The following is a 20,940-nucleotide window of genomic DNA, read 5'->3' on the forward strand; positions in this document are numbered from 1 at the left end:
CAATCTTAGTCGACTAGTCACAGCTAAAACGGGCGACTTTTACCCTCGTGTTGTGGTTTTTAATGGGTGGTGTTTCCCTTAAATGCAAGTCTTAATACAAATACATATACTCAGCTAAAATTGACTCGATACTTCAGTGTTTTCGTTCAGTATTCATAACCTGACACAAAGTACTGTAATACAGAAGTGTGAAAAAAAACACAAATACATACTGGTCATACACTGATGATATATGATATAAAACATATACATAGTTTCTTAGACTGAATTATGATGGACGTGTGAAAACTATCCAGTTTTAAATATTGAATGTGAATACTCTGAAAAGTGCGCTCAAACACTCAAGTGAAGAAATAATGCCTCACATTTTTCAGCAGAGGTGTCTTCATTGGTTTGAGTCAGCTGTGGATCCTGTTTAAACTAGTGTGATTCTCCTTTTGGCAGCTAGATGGCAGTGTGTAACAATCCCATGAGATCAAACAAGGCCCAAACCTCAGTACTAGCCAGTCATAACCAAATGTGTTTCCTGTTGTACTAACCTAAATTAAGAATGTAATTATAAAAACAATAAAATAAAATGTGTTTTTATCTCCAGCATTTCTGCTGACAGGTTTTTAGTCCCCTGTTTCATCTCTTCCTATAGGATAAATTTTGACCTGCTGTCCCTCCACATAATTTTCTTTACTCTTCTCTCTGTGTCTCCTGTACACACACACACACACACACACAGACCCGACACAGTCACACATCACCCTAGCTGTATCTACTCCTGCTCCCCCGATTGAGACGACAAGCAGTGTAGGGCCTGTGACCTTCATGGTGGCTCAGATCTGCGGCTGGCACTGATTTCTGATTTAGTGTCGATCCGCCGCGCTTGTCAGGGGCTGCGAGGTGCTTTCCATGTGGTAATAGAAAAGCTCAAGGGCAGCTGGAGAAAGGAGGAGGATTAGGGAGAGGGATTGGTTGAGGTGGCGGGAATGGGTTTAAGATGTGAGGACGGGTGATGCTCAGTTTGTTTAAGTGCCTGTCAGATATCTGAACGAATGGGTCAAATGTGTAGACGGCAGCAGAGGAATTTATTCTGAGTCACTATGCTGAGTAATTAAATCAAAGAATTTGTAGGAATGTACAGACGCAGCGGGAGCTGTGTTGTGGAGTGACATGCAAAGTAAAGTTTATTAACATGTCACAGTGACAGTGTTGTCTGAGGGAGAGGTGAATGTGAAATATCATGTCAATCGTTTCATAAAGTCAGGGATTAACCTCTGGGCACCACATGGACATTGTAATTTTAGACACTAGGAAGAAGATGGACAAACAAAGGAAACATTTAGATTGATTTAAGCCTTAGATTAATCCTTTTATACTGTATGTATTTTAAGCAAGGGCCTAGCTCCGGGCCACCATCTTACATCACCGTACATTTTGAAGAGGAAGCTTATATGCAAATGAAGAAGGATGACATCCACTCTGGTATGTGAAGGCCACTGTTGTTTCCTGATGCAAAAGGGAAGAGTCCTCCATTTACAATCTCACCATCACACGTCATTAATTCTTACACACAGGAGCTTTTTTTTTTTAACATGTACACTGATAGTTATTCAGCTCAATCGAAGCCTCTGATGTTTTGTCATTGTCATCAACCACAACTGGGTCTCCAGGTTTAAGATTAACATGAACTGTGTCAATGTGTCCAAGTATTTCACACAAAAAACTCCAAAATTAACAGAATAAGTAGCAACTGTACGTGACAATCTAACATGTCCACCTGATGGTGGCACAAGAAGTGATGAAAATCATCAAGATTCATCCTCTGGAGATCATGAAGTCTGCAGATCAACATAACCCAACCTTGGAGAATTAGGAACTATATCGCATCAGCTACAATCTTCAACAAGTTTGACCTCCCATGACCAGCCTGCTGCTTATTTTTTAAATCTTTGTCATGCATAAGCAAAGACTGCGTATGCATTTGTACTTTTTCCACAACAGTGGCTTCTCTTCTTTTTTTAGTGGGACATTTGTAGGACGGTGCCAAGAGACATGTTGGCAAAATGAACATCATACATTATGAGGAGATAATAAAAGAAAAGACAAAGAAAGATTATGAAAAACAGAAGGTAACAAGTAGGAATTGGAGATAAAACGGTGAGTGGTTCCTGAGTGCAGTGGCCCCAACCTCAAATAGACACCGTGTCAAACATGACCAATGGCAGGAATCAGCTTAGAGGTGAAGTCCTGATGCGGTGGCCACTAAAGCACTCAGCAGAGTCTGACTGCACTGTGGTGATACCTGAACTGAATCAGCCCTGTCTGCAGCCTGTAAGGGAAAACAAATTATGATGGTGGAAAAGGAATTAAGCTGTAATTTAACAATGGAGCCGACAAACATATTCAATCCCTCTCCCTCCTCCAGCTGTTTGAAGGGGTCTTGTCTCCTCTCACTGTGTTCTGCTCCACCATGCTCCACCTGGAACACCACACGTGTGGTGGCACCTTTTTAACGCCATCATTTCCATTCATTTCAAACATGAGACTTCCACATTTGAATCAGAATCTGAATAAGAATCAACGTCATTGTGAGTGTGAGTGCACATGCAAGACAGTTTTTTCCATTTATCGGTATATTTATACATTAAAAATATACGGAAAAACAACAAGTACATAAGATGACCCTAACCCTATAGACTAGAGGTGTCAATAATAATAATACTAATAATATAATAATATCATGTTCAAATGAAAACAGGGCTCACAAACTACTCTTCCTTTAAGCGCATGTGGCTGAGGCGCAGCTGCCAGCGAGGGGATAGAATATAAACAGAATAGACAGAAATATTTTCATCATAGTAATAATAAGACATTTTGATGCAATTATCATATAATTAAATGTATTACAATCCACATAAAATCACACACACATATGTATATACAGTATGTATATATATATATATATTAAGCTTGTTTTAATTACGGTTGTCTACATTATTATTTACTTAATTTTCGATTATTCCTCTGTCTTTGATATTAATAGATCACAAATGCATCGTAAATCATGTTGTTATTGTGAAGCATACACCGTTCCATAACTTTGAAATCTAAAGAAATATCCATGACATTCAAACCATTGTCTAATGAGTTCACACAATTAAGCCGATCAGCTCCACATGACTCTCTGGCTTTATAAGTATAGCAGTGTTTAGATCTCTACTAAGTCCACTTCATTACTTTATTTCAAGAAATATGTCCACAGAAAATTAGATTTTTACAAAACTCAACTATGATTCCCAAACTTTTCACATGGGGAACCCACTGCTTTTTAAAAGACAACACACAACTACGACCTAATGCACAATATAATGTATGTTGGATAAATGAATCTCAGCTTCATTTTGTGCATGTGCATTTAAAACTTAAATAAAACCTCCAAAATAAATGTCCCACAACCAATATGTATATACATCATATACTGTATATACTGTATACATAACACATGATCATGGGGGAAGATGCTGATCCACCAGCGAGGATGACTGAGTGGATTCGAGCCTGTGTCACTTTGATTTGTCACATGCATTTGACTGTAATTGCTGTGTTTCAGTCATCGTAGGTTAATTATGAACCTTGACCTATCACATACACACTCACGCAGTATAGACATGCGAATGGCAGGACTGTGTTTTTCGTGCAGCCCCAAAAATGTAGACGCCATCACGCAAGCAGCGATGAAGAAATAACCCTCACTGTCTGATCATCACTGTCTGTCTCCCCTCCCTCTCCTCCCTCTCTCCCTCCCTCTCTCCCTCCCTCATTTGCTGACCCGCTAATGTCCTGTTCATTTTCTCTTATGAATAGATAATGGGCAAAAATCAAATCTCTTCATTTGCATGTAATACAATTAAGACCTTTTCAAACAATGACAAATGGAGGGAGCAGCGAGGTGTCAGTCAGCCTCGTGACAGTGAGACGGCAAAGACAGCGTTCGGCGAACCCCTTCCACTTTTTAACGAAAATTAATAAAACCTTCAAATGGGATTTTCTCGCCACCATCTGGAATAACAATCACAGAGACACTCCTAGACTCTGGCTGTCAAATGGAATTAAAACCCTCATGAATTTGGATTCAAAGCCTCCAACATGTCTCTACCTTAAGCATTAGATTTGGTTTTATCAGTAATGCAAGCCTATGTGACCCAAATTCACATCAAAATTCATTTTCCTTTCATTTCCCTGAGGTGGTTTTAACAAAATAAATGGAAACATGAACTTAAAGAATCATTTTCAGCCACATTTAAAAAAAATAAAATAAATATTAACAATAATATTAGCTTAGAGTTATTTAATGTTCATGTTCATGAGAACTGAGAACTAAAAGGGCAAGGACACATTTTTAAGTCTATCTTGAAACAATTCTAATGTGTTCATGTGTACATTTAAACTGTTTTTGTTGCAGTTACTAACTGCACAGGCCATCTCACTATTGGTCAAAATAATTTTTCTGCCTCAAAACAAAAGATGAGCAACAAAGTCCACCGTCCTCAGTTCAGCCAAAAACAAATGAGAGGCTATGACAACAGTCCATGAAACATGAAGACGCTGTTTTTAAAAATACACATCATTTACACTGGGTATGTGTTGCAGTTCTGGCACAAGGATAAAGTGACTGATGTGCAGTAGTAATAGTAGTAGTAGTGGTAATAGTAGTCGTAGTGGTAGTAGTAGTAGTAGTAGTGGTAATAGTAGTCGTAGTAATAGTGGTGGTAGTAGTAGTAGTAGTAGTAGGAGTAGTGGTAGTAGTATTGGTTATTACAAAAAATAGGGAGTGTGATAATTCTAATACAGAAGCTACATTTATATTCATAAATATAAATTCACAGATGTTCCCCTCTTATACACATCTGGAAACATGTGGACACAAACACATACATGCACAACACAACACAACACACACACACACACACTCTCTCTCTCTCTCTCTCGCTCTCTATCTCTCTCTCACACACACACACACACACACACACACACACACACACACACACACACACGCCCAGGAAAATTAATGAGCTCTCATTCATAATCCGGGACAGAGAGAGCCATATTCACCCTTGGATGGTTTATTGACTGATTTCATTTATTTGTGTGGAATAAATAGGAGGTAAACATTGGCTCGCTCCCACATTTTCCGCGACACACTCGCTGCACAGCATTCTGGGAGAGCGATCCCGCCAACAGCAGGGTCACTGATTGGCTGTACCTCGTCAGCGCATGACAAATTACCCAATGAGAAATAGGTTGCCCGTTTTCACAAACTAGTTAACCCGTGTGATAGTGAAACAAATTATTACATTTATGTAATATAATTTCACGTCTGTTGACAGGCTGCACAGAAATCTTTATCTCTGTGCTTTCCCGCCTCGTTGATAGCTTCTTCTTTGATTATCAACACATTCAAACATCCCAGAGGTTAATTGGACACTCTGCATTGACCATAGGTCTGGGTGTGTGAGTGAATGGTTGTTTGTCTCTGTTTACCCTGCTGAGATCTTTTAGTTTCGTTTTTATTTTTATTTTCTAAACTATTTATTTAAAACTTTAGTTTATTTCAAATAAAAAACACAAAAATCAATTGTGTATATAAACACAAAATTGTTCAGATTTTGAATGAAAAGGAGCAGAAAGAAGAAGAATCTTATTTATTCTGCCCCTTTATCCCAATTAATCCTGTTGTTAGACAAACGAGCAAATGACAAAACGTCAAAGGGAAAAAAACAAAAAACATCCTTTGTTAATATGCAAGATATTCAAATTTAACACATATCATTGTACAGTATTTCCATAACATACTGGCTTTAAGGTCAAACGACCCTCATGTGGAGGATAAAGCGGTAGAAAATAGATGGATGATTGCACTACTTTGAGAATAAATCTTATTTTACAGAGTAAACTTTTGTCCTTTTACAGATACAGCATAATAACATGCACCTGATGACAACCCCGAACCTTTAAACTGTCACAAAATGAGATGATCAAGAAGTTCAAATGTAAAATAGAGTTGTGCTTGTGAAGCTTTACGATGGAAATCGGCTCGTACAGCTACTTCTGGTACTTTTGGACTTTGACACGGCTTTGATGACGTGGTGTCTTTTACAAAACATCTCTAATGGATTAAAAAAAAGAAGGATATGATTTAAACTGACTGCAAAGACAAGATGTGAAGCAAACATACTGAAATAAGACTAAAAAGGCTTCCAAATATCAGATAATCTACTATAACACTCACTGTGTGACACACTGACAGTACAGATTCACAGCACAGCAGGCGCCTAATTGTCTAACAGCTTATTCTCACAAAATGTATCTCATTTTTCTTTTTTTTTTTAATTTTTAAATGTAGCTTTAGTAATTAAATGTGTGCTCGTGAGACGACTTTTGTACTCCTGAGCAGTTTGATCTCAGTTTGAAGCATCATTAACTTTAACTCTGCAGCAGATTTGACGGGAGAGATTCTGCTATTTCTAGATCATGAGGAGGAGTATCAAAAAAAAAAAAGAATATTAGGTTTGATTCTAAAGCAGAACAGATATACTTGATTGACCAGGCTTTTGTACAGTTTCATTTCAACACATTATATTTATAATGACCTGTGATTTACAGTTACTTCATAGGATCTACTTCTTATTTTTAGATGCCTTCATGTGACATGTGTCTCAGATTTACCCTCATACCTCAAGTCCTAGCAGAGACCATTCCTTCCAAGTCAAGTCAACTTTATACCTAGAGCACATTTGACCAAAGTGCTTTACAGAGTTAAAGGCACAGCAACATAAAAGGTATAAAACATAAAATCAATACAAAAATATAAGTAAAACAGTAAAATAGTGACATAAAAGAATATTAAAATGGTAAAAAAAACTACATAGAAGTGTCTGGGTTGACTGTTTTTATCCTGAGGTGAAGGCCAAGGAGAAGAGGTGAGTCTTTAAGAGTTGAGGCTGAGGCTGATTTCATTTCCTACACGTTGTAATGTGTTACCATTCACATTGCGCTACGTAACATGTGACCACTCTTTTAGAAAGGGATTTAAAAAACTCCTTTTAAACAAGCTTTTAGTTGAACACGGTTTGTAAATGATTGTCTACTTTTATGTATTGTATTGTGTTTTGTACTTTGGTTGTTTTTATTATTTTATTATATAATTTTCATTGTGAAGCACTTTGTGATTTTAGATCTGTGAAAGGTGCTATATAAATAAAATGTACTTACTTACTAGTAAGCTAGTGTTAAGTATAGTGTAGCTAGTGAAGTAATGACAAGTCACAAACTTTCCTTTTCCACTGATAAAATACTTATATGAACATAAATTCAGCAAAATCTCTCATTTAGATTCTCCCTGCTAGGCTGCTGGGTTAAATAGCTTCACCAAGCTTGCTGATAAATGAGCAAACACTTCACTTCCCGTTACCTCATACAAACCAATATTATGTTTTCTGACCTCATTCCACTTTGCAGGGCTGCAAAATACAGGGGGAGTTTGGTAAGAAATTCTCCTTTTCTTTTAGTTTTTGCTCTCCAATTTGTTTAGCTCAGCCTTTGTTGCTGCCACTGTTTACTGACGTAGTGGATGGATCTACGGCAGTTTGTAAAGTGGCAGCGTAAGTACGCTGTGCTGGGCTGTATGGGGTCATAAAATGACCAAATATGTCATCGGAGATTAATAAACTTAACAATTACTCATTAATAATCTTTTTTCCTAAGTCTTGGTCATTCATGCCACCCACCACCAGCAAAGCTCAAAACTAAAAAGCCTCACGACTGTTCTCAAAAACATCTCGACCAGAAAATTAGAAAAGTGAGCGTATGTATTTCAGATGTTAGTTTAACATGGGATGTCATGGGATATTTAACACCTATAATGTTCTTACAGTCCATTATTGTTGCACTATTGTCTCCTCCCATCATGTGATAATTCTCCACTGCTTCACTTCAACTCTCAATGTCCACCTGTTACCTATCGTGAAAGTCAATATCAAAGAGCGGATACTCTAATGCTTTAAGTGTAATAAATAAATGTATTCATATGAAGTAAGAGAAGGGTTTTAACTTGGCTTGAAAAGCATCGCTAAAAGACACATCTGCACAAACAGGCACTGTGGTGTTTGACACTGATGCAGCTGAGCCAACCTTACAAACTGCAACCAGGCAACACTGACTTCATTTTCTGTGATGGCAGCTGTGGCATTAGAGCAAAAAAAAAAAGCTTTTATCTCTTCTTTTTTCCATCACAAATCTCTCCCTGTTTGTATCTCTCTAAAGGTCAGAGCTGATGAATCTCTCACAGGAGCCAATACATTCCAGTTTAAACCATGTTTCCCCGCCCTTGTGAATAATTATCAATGTTCAAGGTTCACTTTATTGTCATTCAGCGTGTGAATGAAAAACTGTTACTCAGTTCCAGTCGAAATAAATATACAATACCTATAATAGATGATAAATAAAAGCTAAAACCTAAAAAGAGAGAGTGCATCAATCACTTCCATCAGTAAAAGTGCCTCGTTATTATCACATTATGATTTTATATAATATAATATAATATAATGTATCTATTTGTGCAGCTGAGCAGAGGTGGTGTGAGGATTAAAACTTACAGTAAATGCTGTAAGCTTCAGATCCTGAACCAGGAGATCCTGATCTAAAACCAAAACAATGAGGCACAAGAATCAGGAAAGCAGATCTGGTTGAGTTTGGTAAATCAGTTCTTGAATAATGGATATTAAATTAAAGAAAATGTGTACCTCTTTTTGCTTTTTGAATGAAAGTCAACACAGCATGTAGATTCTCTTGGAACATTTCCGCCGACCCAAGGCATAAGCGTCTGTTTGCGGCCCCACTGACCACCAGGGGGCCCCCTAGAGCATTTCATTATCTTGTTTTTTTTTATTTTACTTTATTGTATGTGCATGACAATAACGGTGAGTCCTTTGCACATTTCAGACAATGGTTCCTAAACCCTTTTGTTATCTTGTTACAGTTTCTCTTTATTTATTAAGTATTAGTTAGTTAATTTAGTCATTTTTGTTGTTGTTGTTTAATAAAAACTAGTAAAGGCATTGTCCTGGTTACAATAAACACACTGTCTATTGTTTTATTTTGTTACTTTTTCGTACGCTGGCACCATATTCACCTCTTAGTATTCTGCAATTTTGAATACGAAGTGAAAATCAACACAAGACCGTTCTTCTGAGATTGCAACCATTTAAGATCAAAGCTAATATAAAGGTAATAACATGGCGTTGATAAAGGGCCCCCAAAACTAAATTTAGCTTAGTTAGGGCTCCATAAAGGCTTGGGGCCGACCCTGAGCAGCAGAATGCACAGGTGTTTTCTTCATGATCCTGGATGTGATCACATCTGTGGAAAAGTCATTTTCCACATATATTAGCATTAATCCCATATATGCTTTATTCCACATTGTAAGCAGATGTTTGTGTTTAATAATGCATCCAGCCCATGTGGCCACTGACAATGGAGGCTGCTGAATCATCAGATATAATGAATAAAAACACAGTAAGACATTGTTTTAATAACACAAACTACATCTTATAAACACTGTACATTAATATACATACAGTTCAAATGTACTTATGCACACATACAGCTTTGTTAAAGTGTGCAGTAATGTTTATTTTTTACCTTAATGTGTGAATGCTAATTAAAGCAGAGTCGTGCAAGGTTCACAACCACTGCAAATATGCATCATTATTTTCTCATTTTAAACAAAAAGGCGGGAATACAGTCTTATATGTTTAAATCAGCCTTTTTAAGGGTGGTTGTTTCCTTTTTTTAGACCTTTTCTGGTATATACACTGAGCTGGACCAAAACCAGGTCCTAATGAGGTATTATTAGGTATTTTATTTGAAAAATCAGGACCTATCAGCCAAATGTGCTTACATCTTTACTCTCCTAATGTAGAATTGTTAGGTTTAAATTCATCTTAAACTGATGCTTTAACAAGAAGCTCATCTGGACCATATTTGTATAATGTTGGGTTGTTTCTTGTACTTAATTTAAATCATGTTTTTAATTTAAAAAACACATGTATCTATAACTGTAAGATGTAATAAACATTGTTTCAAGTATCAAGTGAAGTACAAATTGTACAAAATTGAGTAAATGCGACTTTACCTTCCCAAAATGGCCATTGGTTTGTATTTCAAAGATGCTTTTATACACAGACAAAAGTCGTATGAATAAAAGGGTTAAGGGGAAAGAAAGAAAAATGACAATACAATAATTATAACGCTCATATTTCATGTGATCTGTGAGACGGCGTGCATTTTAATTTTGTTTTTCTGTGTCTGCAGCTATAATGTGGGGCGAGATCACTCACAGCCTCCATCTGACACAAGATTGGACAGAAGATTGGATGGTGAACTCCATGATGGATATTAACCACAGATATGCAAATTTGAAATTTGATATTCATAATCTCGTTTCATCAAACTGAATGATATGGTGAATCTGGGACGTGCAACACGGATGTTTTGGGGGTGCTGAAGATGGACACAAACTCTTTTTTTTTATTATTATTTGATATTACACTTTTAACTCGAGCAAGAAAAAGAGGTTTGATTCACCACGGTGCCATAATTGAAAATGATTTTTATTTGACCATTTACACTTAATTGATATAAACATGTCCATGTAAGGAACAAAAAAAAGAGAAAATGGCTCAAACATTTAAGAAAAGTCATATTTGATAATCATAATAAGCACAGACATAATCCTGGGAACAGAATGTATCACAAACTGACCAAATGGGAACAAGAGTGCTTCCCCTACACAAAACATCCTATATAACAGATTATAGTTAGAGTCAGTTTCCATGTCTTAGTTTGTAGAATTTCCCTTATTATTTTTTTTTATTTAATCGTTTATTTTTTTCTCCCCTGGACAGCACATGCAGTCAAGTCCCACTTTCAGGCTCCTCCATCTTCCCTTCTCTCCTGGTGAATCTCTCATGTGCTCATTCTTTTCTTTTCTTTCTTTTTCTTTAAACGTAGGTGTCTTTTGTGTCTTTTTGGCCCCTTCACAGTTGCATGCTGTGCAGCAGGTTTGAGAAATAAAGAAAAACAAAAAAGGTGTCACCTATATAGTTTTGTGTTTCAAAGTATATCCACAAGACATTTTTTTTGTCTTCATAAGTCGTCGAGTCGCCAATAAGCAAAAAAGTCTGCCCTGCAACAGCAACAGCGAGGGCCAAATAAATAAATAAATACATAAAAAATAATAAATAAATAGCAAAGGCGAGGAATTCATTTAAATGGACAAATAAATAGTCGTCATATACATGCGAAATTATAAATTATAGCTCATAGCAGAAGCAGCCCTCAAGCTTCAGTTTTCCCCTCTTTGTGTCTTTGATGTGGGAGAAAAAGTAGCGCCAGGTGCGCCGCTGCGCGCTCATGAGGACAGGTATCCTGGGTGTAGTTTTCCCGGCGGATGGACAAGGTAAGAAGGAGCGAATGCAGAAGGAGGAAAAACAACAACAAACAAGGGAAAAAAAATCTCTTCTGCTCTTCTTCGCACTAGGTGAAACTCATGGAAACTGTGTGCTCCAGCGCTTTGCGGCGCAGCGACGCGATGCTTGTCCCTCTCCACATGTCACTGTCCGGGGAGCTACACAGCTGAGGCGAGCCGGTCACGTTGGAAGGGCCGGATAAGGAGGCCTGAACCATCCCGGGGAAAGTGGGCTGGTAGAGGTGGGACTGCAGCCCGGAGCCGTTGGACGACATGTTGGACAGACCCATGGAGTTCGGCGGAGGCCCCGCGCCGAGGCTGCACTGGGACAGAGACTGTGCCATGGCCTGCTGGCGGCCCAGCGACGGCGGCAGCTGCAGCTGAGACACGCCGGGCATCCCCGCCGTGGCCCAGCGGGTGTCGTTGGCGTGGAAAGAGCAGAGGCTGTCGCCCATGGCCGCCGCTGCCGCCGCGGCGGACTGGAACTGGGGCAGACCGTGGTGCGTCGGCAGCAGCGTCCCCGGCGAGCGGAACACATTGGTGGTCTTCTTGCGCTTCTTCCATTTGGCGCGACGGTTCTGGAACCAGACCTGGAGAGAGGGGGAGAGAGACAGAGGGAGAGGGAGAGAGAGAGAGGGGTGAGCAGGTGTAATGGATGCACTGACGGGTCACGCAGTCACATAAAAAGGTTATGACATCAGGCTGTGATCGTCATGATAACAACGACCACAATAATAAATCACATCCACGCAGGAGTGGAGAAAAAACAACAACACAAACCCCCTCTCACGTGTTTGTATTTTCCACATGAACATGAAAATGCACTCTTTTCTGTTAATAACAACAAATAAATACATTAATATCATATTTAGTTTAGTTTGTTTATTATTATCACCTGTTTCGTAACACTGAAAACTTAAACGTAATAGTTTATATAATACATTATATTATAATATATGTATAATAATGTCACACTAAAAATGAATGTAGATGGATGTAAATTAAATAGAATTAAATATAAACAAATAACTGTATGGGGGAAACTATTATTTTATGTTTAGTAAAAAGCTTTTTGAGAATTTCTTTTTTTTAGTTTGTTTGTTTTGATTGTTGTCCGTTTTTGGTTAAATGTCCTTGTTTGTTCTGCCTGGTTTTGTTTTATTTTATCTTGTTTCACCATATTTATCTCTTACTTCTCATTAGAAGTCACGTGCCGATTAAATCACTGAATTAAAGGGTTAGAAAATAAAACAATAATAATATATCTATTGAAATAAACATGTTGATGTATAATTGAAGTTAATTTAGTGATTGAAGCCAAGAAAAAAGTATTAATTAAAAACTAAATAATATTTTTTTTCTCTTATGGGTTGTAATCATCAGTGTCGTCACTATTTAAATCATCCTAACAGGATGCTTGGCCTACATCATATTCAACATCTATTTTAAAAGATCTAATTCCCTCCTTTAACTCAGTGAACACAGTAGATGTTCGAAATATTCAATAAAATGACATAATAAATTGGTTTCAAATGGATCACATTAATATTTTTCCCATTTTTTCCCTCGTCATTTGAAGGCAGCACCACCACAGTGATGTGGATGGAGCTGTAGTAAAGGCGCGCGCGCGTGTGTGTGTGTGTGTGTGTGTGTGTGTGTGTGCTGTCGTAATAAAGATCATGTTTCTGCTCTGACAAATAGGCCTCGCTGGCAAACACACTTTATTCGCTGAGTCCTTGAGCTGCTGCTGCTGCTGCTGTGTGTGTGTGTGTGTGTGTGTGTGTGTGTGTAGAGGAGTGTATGGCTTTGCTTGTAAGCGGCGTCTATGATTAATGTGGAGATTTGGTTGAGAAAGTGGGGGCGCGGTAATAAGAGCGGGACTCTCCCACACTCTCTCTCTTTCTCTTTCTCTCTCTCTCTCTCTCTCCCCCCTGCATCTCGCGTGGCCATGCAGCCGTGAAATCCGGCCTGAAAACGCATTACACTTCAAAAGGAACGAAAACGCAATTTCTCATTCCGTTAAAAAAAGAGAGAGAGAAGAAAAAAGACACAGCGTCCGCCATTAAGACATAGAGAGAGAGAGAGAGAGAGAGAGAGAGAGAGGGAGAGAGAGAGAGAGAGCGAGAGAGAGGGGGGGAGAGAGAGAGAAAGAGAGAGAGAGAGAGATGATAGCGGATGAGCATCATTACACTAATTCTTATTTTATGTAAATACTATATAGGAAGTGGATTGGCTCTTATAATAACGATTATTATGGTATTAAAATGAACATTTGCCATTACTATAAAGCAGTGTCATGATAGGATTCCTATAATATGGTTGATATGTTATTGGGGGGGCAAAAGAAGGAAGAAGTCCCTGAAGGCAGCACTGCATGCACCGACAGTAAAATAAAGCAGGATGGGACGATGCATTCACGGTCACCAGGTTAAAATGTGTGGAATAACAGTGCAGAGACAGTGTTTTGTTGTTGTTTTTTATCATAAGACAACTCGACATTTATTTTGTAAATAAGGGGAAATCAAGAGTTTGGAAATTGTTGAAATGTGTGATTAAGGCTACAAAATAAAACACACATTTATATCGTTAAAATAATAATAATAAAAAAGATTTTCCTCAACTTGTCTCACATTTGGTATAAGTTAAAGCTCTGTAACGCGGGTTCGAATCCAGGCGTGGCCCTAAAATCCCGCACACAATCACTCATGTTAACACACACACAAACACACACACACACACACACAACCACACCTGGAAATGAGTGCGTCGTTATCCTTATATTCACGATATCATTGTTGTTATTATTATTATTATTATTATTGTTATGTTTATTAACGTAGTAACTGTCACACTTTCCTCTTCTGTGTTTCTCCAAAATATTACGATCTGACTGACAAAATATTTATTTCATCTGTGGCGCGTGAATGGAATAAATTAAATATGTTATAACACTGGGATGTCATTATAATGTGCGCACGTGTATTTTAATTTGACCGTTTTTAATTATAGCAGTAAAACAGCGGCGTTGATGAAGAAAATCACTATTATTTGATAATAATAAAAATAACTATTACATTTTCCATGTTTTTTGTGTGACACGTGACTATTACTGCATTTTCCTCAGTTCCAGTGATAAATAATAATAATACAATAATCTAGATGGTGTTTTTTTTATTGAATTGTAATTTTATTTCATTCTACTTTATGTTTATTTTATTTATTTTTTGAAACTAATTATGACACCTATTTGATTGTTGTTGTTGTTATTATAATAATAATAATAATGATTACGAACAAAAAAAGGATTTTTTTTGTTGACAATTTTCTGTTTAATCTTGTGATGAACTATATTTGCTGCTTTGGTGGGAAATCATATGTCAGGTGTAACAAAAGCGTCGCTGTTTGTCGCTTTAATGTTTATTTTAATTGATGAATATGAAACACTGCTGACTAATAAATGAATGAATGGATGAATGAATGAATGTGTAAAAGAGCATGGTTCTTACCTGGACTCTGGACTCTGTGAGTCCGATCCTCAGCGCCAGCTCCTCCCGCATGAAGATGTCAGGATAGTGCGTCTTGGCGAAGCTCCTCTCCAGCTCGTTGAGCTGCGCGGGCGTGAAGCGGGTTCGGTGCCGCTTCTGTTTCTGCGCTTGTTGTCCTCCAGACTGGTTCGGGTTGTTGTTGTTATTGTTATTTTGTTGCTGTTGCTGCTGCTGCTTCTCCTGATCTTTGCTGTTCGCCTGCACCGGGTTGTTGGATCCTCCGCCGCTGCTGATGTCATCACCGGGGAGCATCGTGGTGCCCTCCACGCCGTCCGGACCCGGGCCGAGCTCTGCGGAGTGTCCCGGGTCAGGTCCTCCTCCTCCGCCGCCACCGCCACCGCCGAGCCTGCACTTCAGAGCCTCTCTGTGGCCCAGCAGCTCCGCCGCTGCATCCTTCATCCCTGCACACACACAAACACACACACACACACATATGAAACACAGCTGTGAGCTTTGTCCACCAGTGAACTTTCTCTGCAGGAGGAAGAAAACAAACATGGTTAGGCTTTTTTTCTTAAATCCAAGCAACATAGACGAGATATTTTGTGGCAAAGCAGCGCATGCATTAAAACATCCAGGTACAAAAATGCAGAAATGAAAACAGGAGCTCTCACAGCATGCACACACACACACACACACACACACTGCTCCTTAAATACTCTTAACTCAATTCGATCACACTGATATCTCAGAAAATTGTTAAATCAAATTACGCAGTAATGTAATGATAATAATAATTACTTTCCCAATGAATTAAGCCAGTTTGGTTCACTTTGAGCCGCATTAACACCGCGTAACAAGCAAATTGAACAATTTTCTGAGCTTGATTTTATTAACATTTTTTTTCAAGGGAAGATTATAGAAGTGACTCCAGCTTACAGTAGAGTTGAAGACCGGAGTTTGGTGATGATAACTCACCGAGGCGAGCATCCAGGAGGTCGGCGTGAGAAAGCATTGCGCACCGCTCCAGGGCGAAATGCTATTCCCACTATGAAAAGTTTAGAAAAAAAATATCTCTATGACTTTAACCTATTTAAGAAATATATATAGCCTAAATGAAAGCAAATTCGGTTTGTGGTTAAAAAAGGGAGGTTGGTTGCATTATAATGTAGTTTAGAGGAACGGGGAGGCGCTTAACGACGGAATGAACCCATGAGCTTCTCCCAAACGAGGACCAATCAGAGCTGAAGCCTGAGGTATGTGTGTGTCAGCTGCGCGAGACCCTCCTCCTCCTCCACCTCCTCCTCCATCCTCTCACATCCACAAGTTCATTCCTCCTCATTCCCGTAATTGGCTTTGATTTCTCCTCCAAATTACATCCAATAAAATAACCTGATCTAATATCTGTGTGAAAAAGCTTCGACCCGTTCGAGAAATGTTGGATCACCACAATATTTGTTTAATTGCGCGTGCTGCTGCTGCTGCTGCTGCGCGCGCTCGTGCTCATATAGAGTATAGGCCGAATTGGATGGTTATGAGGGAAAAACACAGACTGGTGACACCGTGAATATGGACCACAGCCCATCACATTATTATTATTATTATTATTACCAAATGACAGCCTCCATTGACCCACAGGGCTGGTGATATGACCCAAAACTTTTCTTCTTCTTTTTAAAAAAAAAATCATCATTTACAAACATTTCGATACTTATCGCGATAATGTTATATCGTGGCATTTGCTTCAAAGTGAAAGTTGATTAAATCCGTCAAATGTGGTATTAAAATGCGTTATGGACAGAAAACAACAATCATTTCTGAGGCAAATAATAGTAGAATTATAATAAAATAGCTCTTTATTGTCACTATTGTGAAAATAAACAGTGAAAAAACATTCATTTGCAAGTAAGTGTGTTTGCACAGTGCATTATTATAACATTAATATATATATACTCAACCTTTGTCATACTGATAATGAAGGAAATCATATCATGATATATGCTGGTATTGAATTATTCGACCTATTTACGACACTTGAACGCCTCTTGGAGACCAAGTAAAGCCGCCTCAGATAATATACCCTTAATTCCCACTCAGACAAACAACAGCACATTTTTACATATATAATCCTGAACCAGGCTCATTTTCAAGGCCATTAGGCTTTTATGTAATCAGTGCCAAATCCATACGCCTTTATTGCAAAATATCAGCGCGAGATCAGTATAAATTAGAGGTAATTTACTAGTATTTAGGAGCAACTGTCAGGAGGGGAGGGCCTCGGTGTAAATGATGTGTGAGCAAATTAATTCGGCGGAAAGCGGAGGGAGTTTAACATGGAGCCGCGAGTGGCTGCCATGCCTTTGATAAAGGGACACAGTGAATGTAGCCGAAAGGCAGCGCGGAACATGACACCTGAATGGATGACATGGGCAAACACATAGCCGTGTTTAAACACACAGAGGAGCCACTGATTTGGAATTTTTCGCAGAAATCTGAATGAGATCTGGTTCTGGGTTTTTTCGAAACTTCAAAGGAGCTGCTTAAATTCACTCACATGGCAGTAGGGGGGAATATTTAGGAGAAGAAGAAGAAAAAAAAGAGAGAGACACCTTTAAAGACAGATGTCGAGACGTTTATTTATTGTGAGATGGAGAAAGGGGGGAAAAAGTGGCACAAAGGAGGCGTCCGAGCGTGAACCCGGGGCTCGTTTGGACTCTTTTCTTCATCCACGCGGGCTTCAATTGCCTCTGCTCATCTTTTATTTGTCTGCAATCTGGTGGCACGAGCGGCAGACTGAGAGAGGAGAGAGGGAGGGAGGGAAGGAGGGAGGGAGGAGAGGGAGGGATGGATGAGAGTGGAGTTGTGTGCGGGCGCCTGTTTCGGACGCATCGCGGGATGAGGAGGAGATTTCGACTTTGCGCTGATGTTTGCGTCTTTTTTTTCATGATGCGGGGCAAGAAAAAAGAAGAAGATGCGTCTTTGGAGATATTCTCATCCTCTGCTCTGTCGAGGCTGCATCGCTCTGCTGTTGTTTTTATTTTTAGAAGCCGCACTTTAATATGAAGAGGTTTGAAACTGGATTGAAATGTTGATTCAGTTTATATTTTGTCAAATGTAACCCGTACATGGCAGCGTTTGTTTATTTCTCTAATTGTATGTATGTAAATCTACAGGTTGTATTTAATGGAATTAATTATATGATACAAAATTTATATTTTATTATGTGTTTCGATATTTTATTTTATAAACTGTGTTTTGGTTTTTTTCGAGCGCGTGGGGATCTGATTATTTGAAATAACTGATCACACTGCGGGATCAGTCGATTCGTTCTGTACAACTTTACACTTTTAGGTGTAAACAGACAAATAAACAAACAAACAAACAAACAAAAAAGAGAAGGACTCAGCTCAGAGCAGCAGCAGGTCATATTTCATCATATATATGATTGTGCCAAAGAAGCAAAAATATTAACTTGTGATATTTTGACTCCTGAGTCGTGTTTTTTTTTTCTTTTGCAATAAATGTTATTGTTTTTTCTTTTCGCCTACACACACATTATATATAATTTATGATAGCTCCAAACAAATAAAACTGAACTGGTTAAGTTGGGTAATTATTATAATACTTATTGATATTATATATTATTTTCATAACGGATTCTTGTCGATTAAAATGTCAGAAAATGTTGTTTGGTTATTACCAAACATGGAAATGATGATGATGTTCTCACTTGTCTTGTTTTGTCCACACACAAAAAAGATTCAGTTTGAATGATTTCTTAAAAATATTCACCTTTAAGAAGCAGAATTACTCAAACCGATAAATCGATACATTTAGTAATCAATTAACACATGAGTAATTGTTTCGGCTCTATATTATATATCATATACTTATTACAGTATATACTATATTATAGTGTAATAGTAATGTTACTAACAAACTGTTAAACCTGCTGATTGATTAACTGCCAGTGTGTGTGTGTGTGTGTGTGCGTGTGTGTGTGTGTGTGTGTGTGTACACAAAAACTGAATAAACCATAAGAAGTGAGGACATTTGTTCTTATCCCCACAATTTTAAAGGGTTTTGGGGGTTGAGGATTAGGGTAAGTGTTAAGTTAAGGCATTTAGTCGAGATGGTTACGATTAAGAGGAAAAATTAATGTGTGTGTTCTTGTATTTGTTGCCTCTTTAGGACCTTTTCCCAAACCTGGTCCTAATGAGGCAGAAGGACGTTTAGGACTGAGATTTAAATTGGGGTTATGATTAAGTGAGGGATGATGCTTTGGAGAGTCAATGTAGTGTCCTAAGAAGAATAGGAACCCGTGCGTGCGTGTGGTGCGCGTGCGTGTAAAGGGCTGTAATCGGGGCTAAACGAGGAGCAGAGTTGAACTCCCTCTGTCCTCGCGCTCACATCAATCTCATGCATGACACAAATAATAAAAAATAGACAAACACAAATTCTGCCTCTGTGAGTTAATGCGGCGCATCTGAGTGTAAAGTAGACATTTTCACGCGCCGTGGAGATGAGCAGTGACTTTTAATAAAAACAGAAAGGAGAGGAGGAAAACAGAAAAAGTCTAATCATCCTAGTGATGCAGCGCCGGCGCGTCAGCTGCGTTTCTACCGCACATTATGGGATGCTGCCGAACAGATAGAGTCGGTGTGGTGGGGAGTCGAACCCGCGACCTGCATGCCTTCTGTCCCCAAACCATCACCACCACCAGGCCGCGGTGATTTCTGCTCTGTGTCACTGTGATCATCAGCGTCTGCACTGAGTGTTCAGTCAGTCCCAGATTTCTGAGGAGAAAAACAATCGATCTTCCCTCCGCTTTAACAAATTCTTCTTTCATGCAGCTGATTTGGCGACAGTCTGGAGGGGATTAGGAGTTAATAATAAGTGTGTGTGTGTGTGTGTGTGTGTGTGTGTGTGTGTGTGTGTGTGTGTGTGTGTGTGTGTGTGTGCGTGTGTGTGACGTGAGGAAAGGATGCTGATGCTGCAAAGCTGCACACACAACGTCCTTCTTTCTCCTTCTGTTTCACTTTAAAGTTTGGAGGCAGCATATATGTGTGTGTATGTATATGTATGTGTATATATATATATATATATATATACATATGTATATAAATATATATTTGCAAACATGGTCACACATGTGCTCATATACACGTTTATCCTCAAACACCATGGCTGTTATTTCGTTATTCAATAAAACAAAGCTGTGATGCGTTCACGTCCTCCAGTGTCACATTATATATGCATTATACTAATGTTTTGTTAATACCTCAAATGTTGACATACTGGACTTCGTCTAGAGCAGTTACTTGCTCAAAGAAAAATGCATTTATTTCCTTTCCACGGATGAATAAAATACCCTTTTGTGCTTCTTCCTCTTCTGTTCACTACTTTATTATAGATGCAATATCAGTCTGAACATTCAGTAGCTAGATATAATTAAGTCATGAGTGATACTAAAAAAAATACCTTCTAGTATGTACTTTTACTTAAGTAAGTTTATAGCCTGACATTTTACTCTTCATATAGAACTATAAATACATTAAATATGATTTAGAGCAATGTTTACCCAAGTTTATTGAAAACTATTGTGACAAACTTCACAATATAAAAAGAACGACAGGAGCAAATGTGTCCATAATCTGATGTTTCTGTTTTTCAAGCCTTTTATGTAACACACACTATTTCCACATGTCTGATAAATAAAACCCAAATTCATTTTATGCATATATTTTTTTTTTAAAGTACAAAGCTGGGAAATAATCAACATATTCATTTAGTGACCTCAAAACATCTTCATCAGTCTATCTGTGGGTCCTGGGTCTCTATAGAAACTCATTTACATTGTTATATCAATAATTAATGTCCTCAACTTCCAGTGGCTATTAACTCTGACCCAAATGTAGCCAGTTTATATAAATTAAA

General features: G+C 38.4%; 1 protein-coding gene across 2 annotated transcripts; it reads right to left on the reverse strand.

Annotated features, from left to right (window-relative positions):
• Nucleotides 1-10,643: 10,643 nt before the first annotated feature.
• otpa (orthopedia homeobox a) lies at nucleotides 10,644-16,126 on the reverse strand. 2 transcript variants are annotated; one of them, XM_058617416.1, is made up of 3 exons: nucleotides 15,982-16,126; nucleotides 15,025-15,464; nucleotides 10,644-12,108 (listed from the first exon to the last, which is right to left on the reverse strand). In XM_058617416.1, exons 1-3 carry the CDS (start codon nucleotides 16,016-16,018, stop codon nucleotides 11,587-11,589), a joined length of 999 nt encoding a protein of 332 aa, XP_058473399.1. In that variant the 5' UTR covers nucleotides 16,019-16,126; the 3' UTR covers nucleotides 10,644-11,586. The 2 variants fall into 2 exon arrangements, with proteins under 2 accessions (XP_058473399.1, XP_058473398.1); XM_058617415.1 differs by having other exon boundaries at nucleotides 15,943-16,126.
• Nucleotides 16,127-20,940: the final 4,814 nt, after the last annotated feature.

Source organism: Solea solea, chromosome 19, assembly GCF_958295425.1.
Source record: "Solea solea chromosome 19, fSolSol10.1, whole genome shotgun sequence".
Taxonomy (NCBI): Eukaryota; Metazoa; Chordata; class Actinopteri; order Pleuronectiformes; family Soleidae; genus Solea; species Solea solea.